The following is an 18,222-nucleotide window of genomic DNA, read 5'->3' as shown; positions in this document are numbered from 1 at the left end:
CCAACTTGTGCTTTGGTACTAACTGCAGGCATTGCAATTTTCATTTCATATCCACCCTCCTCTCTTCTCGTTGCTAAAACTTTGCCCAGGCGGACTCCGAAAGATTCGTTATAAAGAAAGGACTCGTTCACCGCTCCCCCCAAGAATTCGGTGGTGAAAATCTGTGACTAACCTTCCAGATCAGAGACTGACCCACCCGCTGAAGGAGCGATGCTTCTGCCGAGTCTATCTGTGCAGCTTTCTCACTCCATTCGGCGCTGCTATTAATACTTAACCTTTTCTGATTTTTATAGATGCCCTCACCAAGCCGCTCCCTTGTTTAAAGTAATTTCTGATGCCTCCCAGGTGTATATATATTCACATCTACAATGGCAGTTCTGAATCAGATTCAGCCCCTATCAGCTTCAAATAATACAGGAATTGACACGAAATGTGTTTCATGTAAATTATTATTTCGGAGACGTTTAGACTTTTCAGTAATTGAAACATTTTCTTTAATAATTGCCAAGAAATTGGGATTTTAAATCCGAGTCACAGTTGTATAAAAGAAATGGTTCTGTTTATTCCTATCGAACCTGTTTGAAATCTGATCTCAGTCATTTAAACTTCATCACTTTGCATCGGTGTTTAACGAGGAAAAGTTTGGTGGCGGATTTCAACAATGAATTATAACTTTTACCTCATGTATATATTATCAAACAAAATCTTAATTTATACACTTAGATACATATATGTACAACCATACATACACAGAGACACATATTCAGAGACAGACACGTACACTAGCACACACATGCACATACATACAAACATACACACACTAACACATACACATCCACACGCAAACGGACAGATCCCACAAACATATAGAGAAGATACACAAATATACATATATTTGCACAAAGACATACAAACATGCAGACACACACATACAGACAAGTACACATACAAACATACATGCAAACACACACATAAACACATACTTACAGACAAGAACATGGGGACACATACACGCACGAATACACGGACACATACAAACACGCACAAATGTACAAACAATCACGCAAATACACAGACATGCGGACACATCAGGCACATATATACACATAAAAACATGTCATGATTAATCATTTGAAATCTAGCGCACTGCTGAGGGTAACATGGAGCCAGTAACTCCCTTGCAATATTTAATTTTTAAATAATTTCGGCTCAGTCAGCTTTCGGTTGAAATTAGTTTTGTTAACGGGTGGACATCCGTGTGTAAGGAAGCAGTCCCTCAGCCCGGTGAAAGGAGTCCGTGTCTCCTTTACCGTCGATATAAACCCGCAATCTGCATTTACCTTCTGGAGCTGCGGAGTGTTCAGCTTGGTTTAATTTATCGTTAAAATATTTGAATGCCGGAGTTTAAAAAGAGACTGTGCAGCGCCCATCAGTTCGCATTTCTTTTAGCTGCTGTCAGTCCCAGGTACAGATTGCTGGAAATATTAGGTCAATTTCAATAAACCAGGAGTATAAACAATTGTTAAAATAATCCAGTTGAAATGGAGAAAGGAAGCGGAGAATGTACCGCAAAGCCATCCACATCCTCTGAGCAGTTTCTGCCTGTCCACATGTATTCAACACTCATGAAAGAAAATATTTTTACATATGGAACTAGTTACATCTCAGTCAGCTGTGTCTCTGTTCCGTTCAAACTCGTGTTATTCCTGTTCTGCCTTTTATTTTGCCTCTCTGGACGAAATGTGTAGAATTCACCAGTAAAAACACCAAGTAGAATGTTTTTAAAACTGAAAAAACAATGAAAGATTATAATCGATACGAGGTGAATCTAAACCTTTCCTTAATACGAACTGGCCGTGATATCAAAACGAATTTTAGGGACCAGTTCACTTTATTTAAACAACGCAGGAAAAAAAAAACACTTTGTAATCACATCGAGAATATGACATTATTTCAACTAAACCGAATGTACCAATAATTAATATTCTAATAGAGAATTCTTCTTGAATTTTTTTTTGTGATATTTGTGTCAGGAAAGTAAATTTCGTTTGACATAAATTGAAATTTCACTCCGCTCTCCCGAAACGTTTGGGAAGCTTTCCGTCTTTGCCATTAATCAATTTAATTTGCACAGTTCGGGAAGACTTTTTATTCTGTGCTACAACACAGCAGATTTAATACTTACAGTCACTGCAGACTGGAATCTCTGCAGCTCAATGTCCGATATCCCCCTCCCACCCCGCCTTTTTTGTAACTATATTATTTATCCTTTGGGTTACTAGAAATCGAATTTTAGCCCGAGTTTTAACAATAGTGAATAGTAATGTGAGTGCGGGGCGAAAATTGGCTGAGCTTCGATGCAGAATCTGATCAATGTGTAACTCATGAATTTATTAGTGCACAATTCCAGTCGAATTTGAGTTAAAATGGTTTTAGCCATGTCCAATAGGTCCAAACATTGATATCAAATAGCAAACGCTGAGCATCTCTCCAGGAACACTTAGAGGGATTTAACTTCTGATTTATTTCGCGAACCCCGTGCTGGCATTGAGAAAGTTTTGTCTAAAGATGTTTTTAAAAAACATACGCCGAGGGAAAGACTTAAATTAACACGTACTCTCAAATTATCTTTGCGAATTTTCTGAGATTATTCGTTAGTTAACGGCGGGTGGGGGGGAGATCCTGTCGGATAATTACACAATCGACTCGCACTGGTTAAAATCGGGAGTCTGGTGGTCCTGGGGGTGAGGAGGTGTGTGGTGAAGAGGGACCCCGGACAGACACCCTCTCACGGTATCTCTGTTTCCTGGTGCAGATGGGTTGTGATCTAAAGCCACTAACCCCCGGCTGTCAGCACCGAACTCAATCTTCTAACGAAGGGCAGAGACACCGTGTTCTGAATCGGGCTCTGGCGGGGGTACAGGCTTCAGTTTAGAACCGAAAGTTGCGCAGTCCCGATGCGGCTGAAAATGCAAAAGGCACTAAATGTCAAATTGCCATCGGGGGGTGGGGAGGGGGAGGAAGGCCATTTTCTGGTTGTTCTCCACCTGCCCCTCTTCCCCCTCCAGCCCCTGTCTCACCATCTCCGCGCCCTTGGAACCAAAGGGACGATCGCCATAGACTGCGGCAGAAAGGGGAGCTGGTGGTGTGGGTGTTCCTGTCTAAATGTGGAGATGCCGGCGTTGGACTGGGGTAAACACAGTAAGAAGTCTCAAAACACCAGGTTAAAGTCCAACAGGTTTATTTGTATTACTGTGTGTTTTTATATGCCCTGTTTGTGATCAGAACTCGCCGCTAACCCGACGAAGGAGCAGCGCTCTGAAAGCTAGTGGCGTTTACTACCAAATAAACTTGTTGGACTTTAACCTGGTGTTGTGAGACTTCTCACTGCGTCTGTCTATACAGACTCTTTCTCCAACCCGAGGCAGCCACACCACTGAGACATCACCGCTTCCCATAATTATTTCAAACAGCGCCAAATACAGTTTGATTTGTCTTGCATTGTGTAACCTCAACATGGAGACAGATCTGTAGGAGCAGTTCCCAGTTTGTGATTTCAGGTCCTGTTCACCAACTCATTGAAATAACTAAAACTATAAATTCTATTTCTACACAGTGTCTAATTGCATGACAGGAAGCCGTGTACGCTGAATGGAAGCTTCAGAAGATTAGATCTCGATTAAATATTATATACACATCAATACCCACTTGTATGTACACACATCCGTCTGTCTTTCTCAGTGGCAGTGGATAGCACTGCTGCCTCACAGCGCCAGGAACGCGGGTTCAATTCTCGGCCTGGGTCATTGTCTGAGTGGAGTCTGCACGTTCCCCCCGTGTCTGCGTGGGCGCTCCTGTTTCCTCCCACTGTCTGAAAGACGTGCTGGTTAGGTGAGTTGGCTACGTTAAAATCGCCCTCAGTGAACCCCGAAATGTGGCAGCTGGGGGCTTTTCAAAGGAATTTCAATGCAGTTTTTATGAAAGCCAACTTGTGACACTAATAAATAAATCCTAATTTATCTACGTGTACACATTATGTATTATATATGCATATACAGCTGTAGACAGTGTTATTGAAGAGTCGCCCTTTATTGGAACATTTCCCTTTGAAGTTTAGTTCTTTGCTAAAGTTGATCTTGTCACAGGAGAAATGAAACGTGTCAGGGATCTGTGCATGCCCATATTTACATACTGTATCGTCAGACAGGCAGGCCTGACTGCTAGCAATTATCTCCACATTCAGTCAGAACAAGCAAAGGGGCTCTTCCTTGGGTATAATTAGTGAAGCTTCGCTCGCTCTTGGCTGCACTGGGGTGTTGCTATTGGCCTGACTTCACTGGGCGATGAGCTCTCGCCCTCCAGAAGTGGACTTGACACAGCAGGGGGGAGACACAGGGGAGAAGAAAGCCTCCTTCTGCCCAGGGACGATGCAGAGAGCGCGGCTTTCCGTCAATGCCTCCCAGTAACTGGAATGGGACTCACTCTGGGACAGAGTCAATCCCCTCACACTCCCAGCGACTCGGATCCCGCCGATCCTTCCCATTCCTCTCGTTGCCCCCCCGGGCACTGGTGCCTCCTGTCTGGATTGATGATTAAAGGCCCCCCCAATGGCTCTGAGTTCTCGGGCTTACGCTTTCTCTGTGGAATCTCTGGTGGGGAACATTGTGAAGAGGAAACGTGAAGATACCGAGGATGAGAAAGTGGGAAATGGCCTGAGCTCCAAACCAGGAGAAGAGGAACAGTCTGGTCAGTCAACTTTGTCTAATATTGATGGAACCGGGGGGCAGGAGGCAGAGACTAACTCACAGCGCACAGTAGCGGAAAATCTCCGCCACCTTTCTATATTTACACTCTTCATTCCGCAAATAAATATGATTATAGAACCGGAGACTTTGAATTAGTTTTTCTAATTTGGTTTTAATCTGTTAGTAATTCGCCTTTTTGATTACAATACTTTTATTCCGCTTTTGCCGAGTTTATTTATAATCTCCCCCCACCTCACCACCGCCCCCAGTCCCCCTGAAATCAGAGTTGAGATTAAAAGACGCGAACTGTAATAATCCGTATTTTAAAAGCTTTCTGCTGGTCTCATAAACAAGTTACACTCGATTCTAATGTGAAAAAATGTTTCTTTTTATTCCCAGATTTCAAATTTCATGGAAGTTTTTGGATAAACTTTATCTGTGTTCTCGTTCGGGGTTTAAAGTTGTCACTTTAGGGGTAGGGGTTCAGCTGGGGATCTCGGGGGTGGGGGCGTTGTGTGTGGTGGGTGGGGGGGGGGGGGGTGGACAGTGGCGAAAGCTGCGGCTTTGGACGTGGTTTGCTCGGGAGGCTTCCTTTAACCGGGACTTTCCTTCTGGTATTTTGCATTTTATTGATTGAACAGAGGAGGCGAGAGGCCAAAGGATTAAACGCCGCAAACATCCCTCACCCATTCCTCGTGGCGGTGACTCGGGAAGTTTCCAGGTGGAACTGCAAGGGACGGAGCTTTGGAAAAGATTCCATGAGATTGGGACAGAGATGATAATCACTAAAGCTGGCAGGTAAGAGAGAGACTGGCTGATTACAGAGAGAGAGAGAGCTGTTAACACTGACTGTCTCCATTTTAATTAATATCCCCGACACTCTTCTACCTTCAACTGACCAATCGGGAGTGAACATAGAACATAGAACATAGAACACTACAGCACAAACAGGCCCTTCGGCCCACGAGTTGTGCCGATCACATCAACACCTACCAACCTACAGACCTATCTATAACCCTCAATCTCCCCTCAGTGCAGGAGGCGGCCATTCTGCCCATCGAATCTGCACAATCCTATCCACGCACTATCCCCATGGATTTACTCTAGCTAGTCCCCCTGACTCTAAACGGCAATTTATCATCGCCCATCCACCTAACCCGCACATCAAAGAACAAAGAACAGTACAGCACAGGAAACAGGCCCTTCGGCCCTCCAAGCCTGCGCCGATCATGTGTTTCCAACTAGATCATTCGTTTGTATCCCCCGATTCCCAGTCTGTTCATGTGACTATCCAGATAAGTCTTAAACGATCCCAGTGTGTCCGCCTCTACCACCCTGCCTGGCAGCGCATTCCAGCCCCCACCACCCTCTGTGTAAAATACATCCCTCTGATATCTGTGTTGATCAATGGGAGGAAACTGGAACACGCAGAGGAAACCCAGGCAGACACGGGGAGAACATGCAAACTCCACAAGCCGGGATTGAACCCGCGTCCCCGGCGCTGTAAAGCAGCAGCTCTAAGCACTGTGCCACCTGGGTGTTTTGAGAGACCTCTGTTTGAGAAGTTGGCGCCATTATAAAACAAAAAAAGTGTCCCCGAATGAAAGAGCAGGGTTCCTGCTCCAACCTCACAGACCTGACTGTGGATTCGCTTCTTAAACTGATCCAGGTGGAACCGCCTGAGTCCCGATCTCAGGAAAATCCCGTGTCTTCACCACCCGCTTGTAAATGCCAGGCTGATCGAAAAAAAGCAGATCACCCCCGCCCACTCCCCATCCCCACCCCACCCAACCATCCTCAACCCTCACCCCCAACCACTCCCCACCCCCACCCCCACCTACATCCACCCACATCCCCACCCCCTCCCCCCACCCTCACCCATCCCCACCCTCACCTCCCCACCCCACCCACTCCCGCACCCCCACCCACCCCCATCCCCCACCCACCCCACCCCCATCCCCCACTTCCACCCCCTCCCCCCACCCTCACCCATCCCCACCCCCATCCACACAACCCCCATCCCCACCCTCACCTCCCCACCCCACCCACTCCCGCACCCCCACCCATCCCCATCCCCTCACCCACCCAGCCCCCATCCCCACCCCTACTTCCCCACCCCCACCCCAATCCCCCCACCCCCACCCCTCTGCATGGAAACGGGCGGTTTAATGAGCGGTGCGTTTCAGATATTCGGAATATGATTTTAAATTTAAGGTGTTGCCCATCACAGATGGAAGGGTGCGTCCCTTCCTCACCCACAGGGAGTAAAACTGGAGTCAAACAAACAGGAAAATGTTCGGATCATCTCCCCCCCCCCGCACCCACCCCGGCTAACCCCTGATTCACCTTCAGTTGGGTCAATAACCCTGACTATAATTGGACAGAATCAGGGGTCCAGATTCTGAAAGAGGAGGAAATATACACTTGTGTTTGGAAATATCAGCTCACTGCTCTGAGACTCGGCGTCTCTGGGACTCTGGGGGGGGTCTAACGGAGTTTTGTCTGTCCACAGGCGAATGTTTCCCGCCGTACGGGTGAAAATCAAAGGTCTGGCTCCCGCCAAGCAGTATTATATCGCCATGGATATTATCCCAGTGGATTCTAAGAGATACAGGTACCCATAGCTGTACACAAACCTGTAACTGCACTTCGACCGGGAGCGACAAATGGCAACACTGTTAGCTGGATTGACTTTTAATTCCTAATGTCCTTCGTTGCCCAGGGTTTACGTTGTGACTTATTTATTATATATCAGTGTTTAAAAGCGGATCACACTCGACAATTAAATTTAACTGGATTGTTTTGAGCAGTTACTCAGTGAACCAATCACTTCTGAATGTTCTCACCGCCTCTCAATGAGTAGATTTGACGATTTGAGAATGGGTTGTTTTGTTTATGTACACAAAATATTTAATACTGCGGATTCTGGGCACTCAGAGGAGGGAGTACAGGGGATCAGAGGGACTTTGGGGCGCATGTCCATAGATTCCTGAAGACAGCAGGACAGCTCGATAAGGTGGTCAAGGAGGCTTATGGAATCCCTGCCTTTATTAACCGAGGCTCGGAATATCAGGGCAGGGAGGTTTTGATAGAACACAGCTAGAATACTGGGTGCAGTTCCGATCGACACACTAACCATAGAAAGGATGCGATTGACTGGGAAGGATGGAGAGGGGATTCACCCGGCTGGAGATGTTCAGTTTTGAGAGAGGCTGGATAGGGTGAGGAAGCTGAGGGGGACTACTTGAGGTGCACAAAGTGATGAGGGATATAGATAGGATAGACAGGAAGAATCTTCTCCCCTTAGTAGAGAAGTCAATGACCGGGGGCACAGATTGAAGGTTCGGGGCAGGAGATTTAGGGGGGATTTGAGGAAAATTCCCTTCACTCAGGGGGTGTGACAATCTGGAGCTCACTGCCTGAAAGGGAACTCTCGACATTTAAGAAGCATTTAGATGAAGACTCGAGATGCCACCGCACACAAGGCTCGGACCAAGGGCTGGAAATGAGATTGGAACAGAAAGGTGTTTGATGGGCCCGCAGACACAGTGGGCCGAAGGGCCACTTTCTGTGCTGTATGATTCTATCCAGCAGCTCTGGCAGTGAGTGTAGAGTGGGACACAGCTCATGGCTTTGAGTAGAATTGAGGGAAAACATTGGAATCAAAGAGCTGCGCCTGATTGCAAAGCAGAAGAACAAAACCGACAGAAAAGTAGAATAGGCGCTGGCTGTAAACCCGCCGAGATGTGGAGATGTGTTTACCCCGGATCCCCTTCCCAGAGCGACTTCTCACTGTGTTTACCGCTAGGAAGCAGAGCTCTCACTCTGAGTAACACCCCATTGGCTGCTCCACATTATGGTAAGCAGTGTTACTGACCAGAGACAGGGACAGAATGGTGCCTTTCCCCACTGCAAATTTACAGTCTAGCAGGGCAAAGAGATTGCGGTTATGAAGTGGTTGTGCAAGTTGATAATGTTCGGGGATTTGATCTTGGTTAAAAGGGGGAGAACCATTGAGAAAGCAGACGAGACAATACTGTTCCCTGTTACAGCGCGGTCACATCTTTAATAACATACTGTTAACAGGCTGTTTTTCAGAAGAGTTATTATGTTATTAGTTACAAGTTATTATGATCAGGATCGAAGAGCCAAGAAACTTGCTGGAAGCAGATTTAATAAATACTTTCCAAAAGGAATGGATGAATCATTGAAGGGAATATTACAGCACTCTGTGTGTGTGTGTGTGTGTGTGGGGGGGGGGGGGGGGGGTGGGGTGGGGTGAATTGAGCAGGGGAGAGGGACTAATTGGATAGAGCCAGCATATGTAGGATGGGCCGAATGCCCCCCCCCCCTCCGTGCTGTATTATTCTATAATTCTCACACCCGTTAATCTTTGCTGCTTGGGTTCACTCCCCCTGGATGTTCTCCCCTCCCCGCCCCCCCGTGTGTTATTTACAGGTATGTGTACCACAGCTCCCAGTGGATGGTGGCCGGAAACACGGAACAGTCTTCGCTGACCCCCAGGCTGTACCTGCACCCTGATTCACCAGCTTCTGGGGAATCCTGGATGAAACAAGTTGTCAGCTTTGACCGGGTGAAACTTACCAACAATGACATGGACGAGAGGGGACATGTAAGGATTCAGTGTCAAATCTTAACCTCGCCTGAGAAATACTGGTCTCTTACTCTGTTTTGTTTATGCAGCCACAGACTGGGCAAAGGTTGTTGAATGCAAAAATTTCCAAACTGGAGAATGTGAGAAATTAATGTGTGTGTTTCTGCGTGTGTATGACAGTGCCTGTATGAGACACTGTGTCTCTGTCTGTGACAGTGCATATGTTTGTGACAGTGTGTGTCTGTGATAGTTTGTGTGACAGTGTGATATTTTTGTATTGTTTTGATTTGATTTATTATTGTCACATGTATTAACATACAGTGAAAAATATTGTTTCTTGCGAGCTATACAGACAAAACATGCCGTTCATTGAGAAAGAAAGGAGGTGCAGAATGTAGTGTTACAGTCAAAGCAAGGGTGTAGAGAAAGATAAACTTAATGTCAGGTAGGTACATTCAAAAGTCTGACAGCAGCAGGGAAGAAGCTGTTCTTGAGTCAGTTAGTACATGACCTCAGACTTTTGTATTTCTTTCCCATAGGAAGAAGGTGAAAGAGAGAATGTCTGGGTTGCGTAGGGAAATCTTCAGTAAAAGGTGAAATATTTATACAATCTGAAGAGAAACCGAGGCAGTGGGAAGTGTAGACAGAGTCATTGGTTGGGAGTCTGGTTTGTGTGATGGATTGGGCTACATTCACGACCTTTTGTAGTTCCTTGTGGTCTTGGGCAGAGCAGGAGCCCATATTAAGCTGTGATACAACCAGAAAGAATGCTTTCTATGGGGCATCTGTAAAAGTTGGTGAGAGTCGTAGCTGACATGCCAAATTTCCTTCGTCTTCTGAGAAATTAGAGACATTCCTGGGGCTTTCTTAACTATAGTGTCAGTATGGGGAGGACCAGGAGAGGTTGTTGGTGATCTGGACACCTAAAAACTGGAAGCTTTCAACACTTTCTACTTCATCCCCCTTGATGTAGACAGAGGCATGATCTCCTTTACGCTTTCTGAAGTCAATGACAATCTCCTTCATTTTGTAATGGTGTGTATTTGTGTGACAGTGTGTCTGTGGTTGTGACACTGTGTATTTGTTTGTGATGATGTGTGTGTGAGACAGTGTGTGTGTGTTTGTGAGTGTCTGTGGTTGTGACAGTGCGCATTTCTGACAGTTTGTGTTTCTGACAGTGCATTTCTGTGTGGCTGTGTGTTTGCAATATATGTAAATAACAGTGTGTATATGACAGTGTGTATATGTGTGTACATGGCAGTTTGTGTGTGTAACAGTCTGTGTATTTGACAGTGTGCACATGTGACAGTGTGTGTATGTGAATGTTTACATGGCTGTGTGTGTAACAATCCGTGTTTTTGACAGTGTGCATGTATGACAGGTTGTGTATGTGACAGTGTGTACATGACAGTCTGTGTGTATAACAGTCTGTGTATGTGACAGTGTGTGTATATGACAGTGGGTGTATGTGACAGTGTGTACATGATAGTGTGTGTGACAGTGCATGTATCTGACAATGTGTTTGCATGTGATAGTGTGAATGTGACAGTTTATATTTATGACAGTATATGTGTCTATATGTGGCAATGTGTATATGTGTGTGTATGAGACAGTGCGTACTTGGTAGTATGTGTATCTGATAGTGTGCATATCTGACAATGTCTACATATGTGACAGTTTGTGTGTGAAAGTATGTGAGTGACAGTGTGTTCATCATAGACCACGGGTAACGAGAAGGTAAGTGGAATTGAAGTTAAGATGAGATAAGCCATTATATAAAAATAAAATATTGCGGATGCTGGAATCTGAAAGAAAAACAGAAAATGCTGGAAAATCTCAGCAAGTCCAATAGTGTCCAATAGTGGAGAGAGAAACAAACAATGTTTGAATCACGGTGACCCTTTGTCAGAGCTGAAGACAAGGAAAATTAGATAAGATTTATGCTGTGAGGGTGAGGGGAGGGATGGGGTGGGGGCTGCAGTTGATAAGAATGGCAAAGGAAATGTAAATGGCGATGATAAAGGCTGAAAATGGTACTAATAGCAGCCCATTAAGAGACTGGAATGTGTAAATGGCAGGACAAAGGTGCAGAGTGTAAGAATGTGACATTTGGCCCTAGTGGGGGGGTTGGGGGGAGGGGCAAACAAGATGAAAAGTGATATTTGAGAACTAGAATAGTAGAAATAAGAATATAAAATAATACAAATGGATGAATATGATGAAAAGAAAAGTTAAAATAAAATAAATAGCGATGGAGTGGAGGTGGAAGAAAGATTTCTTGTTCTGAAGTTGTTGAACTCAATGTTCGGTCCGGAAGGCTGTAAAATGCTCAATTGGCAGATGAGGTAATGTTCCTCTAGTTTGCATTGGACTTCACTGGATAACAGCAACAGGCCAAGGATGGACATGTGGGCAGGACAGGACAGTGGTGTGTTGAAATGACAAGTGGGAGGAAGGCCTGGGTCCTGCTTGAGGGCAGAGGAAAGGTGTTCTAAAAAGCACTCACTCAGTCTGAGTTTGGTCTCCCTGAAGTAGAGAAGACCATATTGGGAGCAGCGAATGCAGGTTAAAGGAGGCTCATGTGAAATGCTACATCCACCTGAAAAGAATGTTTGGGCCTTTGGATGGTGCGCAGGAAGGAGGCAACTTGTAAGATTGCTTGGGAAGGTGCCTGGGTGGGCTGGATTAGGGTGTCCCAGAGGGAACAGTCCCTGCAGAATGCTGACAGGGAGAGTGACGGGAAGATCTGTTGGATAAAGGGCCAATATGTTGGAGTTGGCAGAAGCAGCGGAGGATGATCTTCTGAACGTGGAGGCTGATGAGGTGAAAACAGAGGATGAGGAGGTCCTGATTCTGGGGGAAGGGGAAGGGGGCCTTAATCATATTGAATGGTGGAGCGGGCTGTAGGGGCTAAATTGCCTATTTCTGCTCCTAGTTCTTATGATTCTTAGGTGACAGTGTTTGTAGCAGTGTGTATCTGACTGTGTGCATTTATGATATTTTGTGACACTGTGAATGTAAGAGTGTGTTTACTGTCAGTGTAAGTGACAGTTTGTGTGTATTTGTGAGTTTGTATGTGACAGTGTGCATATGTGACAGTGTGCATATGTGACAGTGTGCATATGTGACAGCGTGTATATGTGACAGTGTATATATGTGACAGTGTGTATATGTGACAGTGTGCATATGTGACAGTGTGCATATGTGACAGCGTGTATATGTGACAGCGTGTATATGTGACAGTGTATATATGTGACAGTGTGCATATGTGACAGTGTGCATATGTGACAGTGTGCATATGTGACAGCGTGTATATGTGACAGTGTGCATATGTGACAGCGTGTATATGTGACAGTGTGCGTATGTGACAGTGTGCGTATGTGACAGTGTGCATATGTGACAGCGTGTATATGTTACAGTGTATATATGTGACAGTGTGTATATGTGACAGTGTGTAGAGGGGAGGAGAGGCTGAATAAACTAGGCTTGTACTCGTTAGAGTTTAGAAGAATGAGGGGAGATCTCATTGAGACGTATAAGATGATGAATGGGATGGATAGGATAGAGGTGGAGAGGTGGAGAGACTCTTCCCGCTCAGAAAGGACAGTAGGACAAGAGGGCACAGCCTCAAGATAAAGGGGGGTGCAGTTTAGAACAGAGTTGAGGAGGAACTTCTTCACTCAAAGCGTGGTGAATCTCTGGAATTCTCTGCCCGTTGAAGTGGTGGAGGCTGCCTCGCTCAATATTTTTAAGACGCGGGTTGATGGGTTTTTGATAAGAGAGGGGATTAAGGGTTATGGGGAGAGGGCAGGAATGTGGAACTGAGCCATGACAGATCAGCCATGATCTTATTGAATGGCGGGGCAGGCTCGAGGGGCTAGATGGCCTACTCCTGCTCCTATTTCTTATGTTCTTATGTGTATATGTGACAGTGTGTATATGTGACAGCGTGCATATGTGACAGTGTGCGTATGTGACAGCGTGTATATGTGACAGTGTGCATATGTGACAGTGTGTATATGTGACAGTGTGCGTATGTGGTAGCGTGTGTATGTGGCAGCGTGTGTATGTGACAGTGTGTATATGTGACAGTGTGTATATGTGTCAGTGTGCATATGTGACAGTGTGCGTATGTGACAGCGTGTATATGTGACAGTGTGTATATGTGACAGTGTGTATATGTGTCAGTGTGCATATGTGACAGTGTGCATATGTGACAGCGTGTGTATGTGACAGTGTGCGTATGTGACAGTGTGTATATGTGACAGTGTGTATATGTGTCAGTGTGCATATGTGACAGTGTGCGTATGTGACAGCGTGTATATGTGACAGTGTGTATATGTGACAGTGTGTATATGTGTCAGTGTGCATATGTGACAGTGTGCATATGTGACAGCGTGTGTATGTGACAGCGTGTGTATAAGAACATAAGAACATAGGAAATAAGAGCAGGAGTAGGCCATCTAGCCCTTTGAGCCTGCCCCGCCACTCAATAAGATCATGGCTGATCTGTCGCTGCTCAGTTCCACTTTCCTGCTTTCTCCCCATAACCCTTAATCCCCTCTCTTATCAAAAACCCATCAACCCGCGTCTTAAAAATATTTAGCGAGGCAGCCTCCACCACTTCAACAGGCAGAGAATTCCAGAGATTCACCACCCTTTGAGTGAAGAAGTTCCTCCTCAACTCCGTTCTAAACCGCCCCCCTTTTATCTTGAGGCTGTGCCCCCTAGTCCTACTGTCTTTTTTGAGCGGTAAGAGTCTCTCCACCTCTATCCTATCCATCCCATTCATTGACAGTGTGTATATGTGACAGTGTGTGTGTGTGACAGTGTGTATATGTGACAGCGTGTGTATGTGACAGCGTGTATATGTGACAGTGTGCATATGTGTCAGTGTGTGTATGTGACAGCGTGTGTATGTGACAGTGTGTATATGTGACAGTGTGCGTATGTGACTGTGTGTATATGTGACAGTGTGCGTATGTGGTAGCGTGTGTATGTGACAGTGTGTATATGTGACAGTGTGCGTATGTGACTGTGTGTATATGTGACAGTGTGCGTATGTGACTGTGTGTATATGTGACAGTGTGCGTATGTGGCAGCGTGTGTATGTGACAGTGTGTATATGTGACAGTGTGTATATGTGACAGTGTGCATATGTGACAGCGTGTATATGTGACAGCGTGTGTATGTGGCAGCGTGTGTATGTGGCAGCGTGTATATATGTGACAGCGTGCGTATGTGACAGTGTGTGTGTATGTGACAGTGTGTGTATGTGACAGTGTGTTTGTATGTGACTGTGTGTATATGTGACTGTGTGTATATGTGATAGTGTGTTTTTGTGTATGTAATTGTATGTGCATGAGAGAAACTGTGTGGAAGTGTGTTATACACAGCTGTGATGGAATGACCGTGGAACTGGATTTATTAATAATCTTCAATGTGAGACCAAATAAATATCTGAGCAGATGGAATTTACTGGACTGTGAGGAGTGAGCTGGAGAATGGAAATCATTGGGATCTCATTTAAAAAGTTGTACAGATATGAAGGGCCTAATGGCCTTGCCCTGTGCCCTATGATCGATAATTCCGTCATTTGGTTCAGAGTGAACTGCATGGGACCCTTAGCAATGGGAGATGTTCGCTTCTGCCCGATAGAAATTGCATTCTTGTATTATTCTGCAGATTTGCATTCTGGCCTCACTTGGCTGATTTCATTAACAGGGAATAAAATCAGACCGCTCAGAATCTGATGTTTCCCGTCCCGAATTTATCAGCTCAAATGATAAATCACTGGCTTTCTCTGAAATGTACGCTATTCAAACTTTATCATAAAAAACATGACACTGGAAAGAGATGAAAGATGAGTGAATGTTCAACTCACGCCAGAGATTTTTGACCTTAAATGGAATGTCTTTAAACTATTTCTCACACTATTTCCAGATTGTTCTCCAGTCCATGCACAAGTACCGGCCGCGGATCCATGTGATCGAGAAAGAGGCGAATCGACACATTTCTGTAAATCAGAGCCTTCCAGCTGATGGAGTTCACACATTCGCCTTCCCAGAAACAGAATTCACAACTGTCACCGCTTACCAGAACCAGCAGGTAGGTGGGGGAGACGGACGGCGATAGACAGGAGAGAGAGAGATCGACAGAGACAGGAGAGAGAGAGAGAGAGAGACAGACAAACAGGGAGGAGAGAGACAGAAAGACTGACAAATAGCAGAGAGCGCGACAGGGAGAAAAGCTATCAGGTCGGAGAGAGAGGTCATTTGATTTGATTTGATTTATTTTTGTCACGTATTAATATACAGTGAAAAGTATTGTTTCTTGCACACTATACAAAGCATACCATTCATAGAGAAGGAAACGAGAGAGTGCAGAGTGTAGTGTTACAGTCACAGCGAGGGTGTAGAGAAAGATCTACTTAATGCGAGGTAGGTCCATTCAAAAGTCTGACAGCAGCAGGGAAGAAGCTGTCCTTGAGTCGGTCGGTACGGGACCTCAGATTTTTGTATCTTTTTCCCGACTGAAGAAGGTGGAAGAGAGAATGTCTGAGGAGGGAGGAGAGAGGGATACAGACTGGCAGGTATGAGAGAAAGGCACGGGCTGTTGTATATTCTATATGTTTTATATTAATTCTGTACATACAGACCACACTCTATAGTTAATGGGTGTGTAATTATTATTCATGGCTCTATATTCCCCATGTGGCATCTCCACATCATGACTGCCATCGACACCACAAACTGCCGACTCCAATGAATAGGATCTCCAAGAAGATCGCGCATATTGACACAGACATCAAGTTTCTATATTCCCCAGCAGCCCTCTGTACAATATGGGTTTGAGTTATATTGCTGCCAGTTTCCCTGATGTATTCTATCAATTTAATCACACATTTCTCTCTCAGAGTACCTTCTTCTCAAAGTGAGATAACTGCACTAAGTTTGAATCGCATAAAATAGTTTATTTATTAGTCACAAACAAGTTTACATTTACACTGCAATGAAGTTACTGTGAAAATCCCCTATATGTGAATGTAAGCCTGCTTGTGACTAATAAATAAACTTTATATGATTCAAAGTTAGTGCAGAATCTCACTCTGAGCGGCAGGCATTCTGAGAGGGAAATGTGATTAAATTGACAGAATGTATCAGAGAAGCTGGCAGTAAATATAACTCAAACCCACATTGTGTAAAAGGCCACTGGGGAATATAGAGACATGAATAATAATTATACATCGATTAACTATAGAGAGAATGTGGTCTGTACATTGAACCCAGTTTCTATCTGCCTGGTTTGTCTCTTTCCCAAACAATTTGAACCTTGGACAAATCTGCGGCATTTAATATTTAACATTTCCATCCACCCGTTCTTATTTGTAACTTTCTGTGTTTGTATCTTTATAGATTACGAGGTTGAAAATTGACCGAAATCCTTTCGCTAAAGGTTTCAGAGATCCGGGGAGAAACAGGTAGAGCTAAAAATTAAAACCCTGAACAGTAAGTTTCCAATCGTTGGAGAAATATCAGAGACCAGAGTTAAATATCCACCGTTAACCAATAAAAAAATCTCAGGTTTGATTTTGAGCTGAGTTACGAGTTCTCTTGTGGCTTTTTAGTGGCTGCAGGAATTGTTAAATATTTGAGATGTCGCTAATTCCGTTAACCCGCCAACTGTGAAGAAATCCCTGATGGATCAGAGAACTATTAAAACTGCATCTTGTGTCTAGGGTGAGTCTGGAAAGAGTGATGGACAGTTACCCTTGGAGACCTGTACACTGCCGCCCATCCTTGGACTTTCAAAACTTTAACATTCAAAAGCCAGGTGTGTGCATTCTGTCTGGATCTGTGTCAGTAATTGTGTGATTTTAATGTGAATCAACATGAATATCCGCCCCTTTCCCATCTCTCTGTGTGGCAGTGTCGCTTGTCTTTGGAATAACGGGTTTGTTGAGTGTGACTTGCTTTAATGGTGTATTTCTGTTTATTTTCCTCCTCCCAGTTGCCTGCTCTGATTCTCTGGGGGGCTCCTGTACCGGGACTCCTGCTGCTCTGAGCTCGGTGCTCTCTCCATCCTGCTCTCCGCCCTTGTTCCATGTGTCTTCAGCCTCGCTGGGGATGAGCTGCCCAAACTCGGAGCTCTGCGGTTTGGACGGCCCGCTGTGTTACAGGGTGATGAACCCGGCCCGAAGCCCGGTCCCTCAGCGCTTGTCCCTGCCGCTTTGCCAGCGGCTGAGGGTGGACAGCTCGCCGCCGGAGCTGCTGCTGTCTCACCGACCTCCGCCCCTCCTGTTCCGCTTCCCTTCTCTGCCCTCGCTTAACGCGCTGGCCGCAGGCAGAGGCAGGAGTGGGGGGTACAGTGACCATCACCTGGAGCTCCCAGCCAGGGGGACACATCTTCACCCAGGGGACAGCTCATCTCAACAGAATCAACTCCAACAAGACTTGTACAGCCTGTCTGCTCGGCGCCCTTGCTCCCTTCATGGCTACAACCTGTTAGCACCTTCCAGACTGACAGCCAATCCATTCAAACTGATGGCTCACAGCACCCCTCCCTGTCCCAGTGCCGGCAAGACTTTCCGAGATGGGAAGATTAGTCAGTGGCCACAAACAGTCAACCACTGTCCCTGATTCCCGGGACAGGCAAGACCGAGGGGTTTGTGGCTCTAACAGAGGCTCTTGTATCCGGTACCGACAGGGGGAACAAAGTGAAAGCGCCGCAGAGGCAACACTGAGAGTGGTTTGGGACGAGGAAGGAGCAGAGTGTTGTGCCTGGACACAGGCCGGTTATAACCAGACCGCTATGGATTCGGGATTGATGATGGAAATTTATTGTAAATAATCATATCCGGCT

The 18,222-nt window shown here is 45.5% G+C and overlaps 1 protein-coding gene across 1 annotated transcript; it reads left to right on the top strand.

The window, feature by feature from the left end:
• Positions 1-4,607: 4,607 nt before the first annotated feature.
• LOC145342480 (T-box transcription factor TBX22-like) lies at positions 4,608-17,999 on the top strand. Its single transcript, XM_080188043.1, has 8 exons — positions 4,608-4,746; positions 5,387-5,543; positions 7,258-7,359; positions 9,204-9,378; positions 15,304-15,468; positions 16,776-16,840; positions 17,099-17,193; positions 17,371-17,999. The coding sequence occupies exons 1-8, from the start codon at positions 4,608-4,610 to the stop codon at positions 17,997-17,999; spliced, it is 1,527 nt and encodes a 508-aa protein (XP_080044169.1).
• Positions 18,000-18,222: the final 223 nt, after the last annotated feature.

The sequence above is a fragment of the Carcharhinus amblyrhynchos genome, chromosome 4 (genome assembly GCF_965287045.1).
Source record: "Carcharhinus amblyrhynchos chromosome 4, sCarAmb.v2.hapA, whole genome shotgun sequence".
Lineage (NCBI taxonomy): Eukaryota > Metazoa > Chordata > Chondrichthyes > Carcharhiniformes > Carcharhinidae > Carcharhinus > Carcharhinus amblyrhynchos.
This window is presented reverse-complemented; position numbering and strand designations above follow the sequence as displayed.

Excerpts from the sequence above, each read along its gene's own strand:
- LOC145342480 (XM_080188043.1), top strand. The coding sequence starts at position 4,608 with ATGGCTCTGAGTTCTCGGGCTTACGCTTTCTCTGTGGAATCTCTGGTG. Across the intron at positions 5,544-7,257 it reads ATAATCACTAAAGCTGGCAG|GCGAATGTTTCCCGCCGTAC; the intron begins GTAAGAGAGAGA and ends GTCTGTCCACAG. Across the intron at positions 7,360-9,203 it reads GTGGATTCTAAGAGATACAG|GTATGTGTACCACAGCTCCC; the intron begins GTACCCATAGCT and ends TGTTATTTACAG.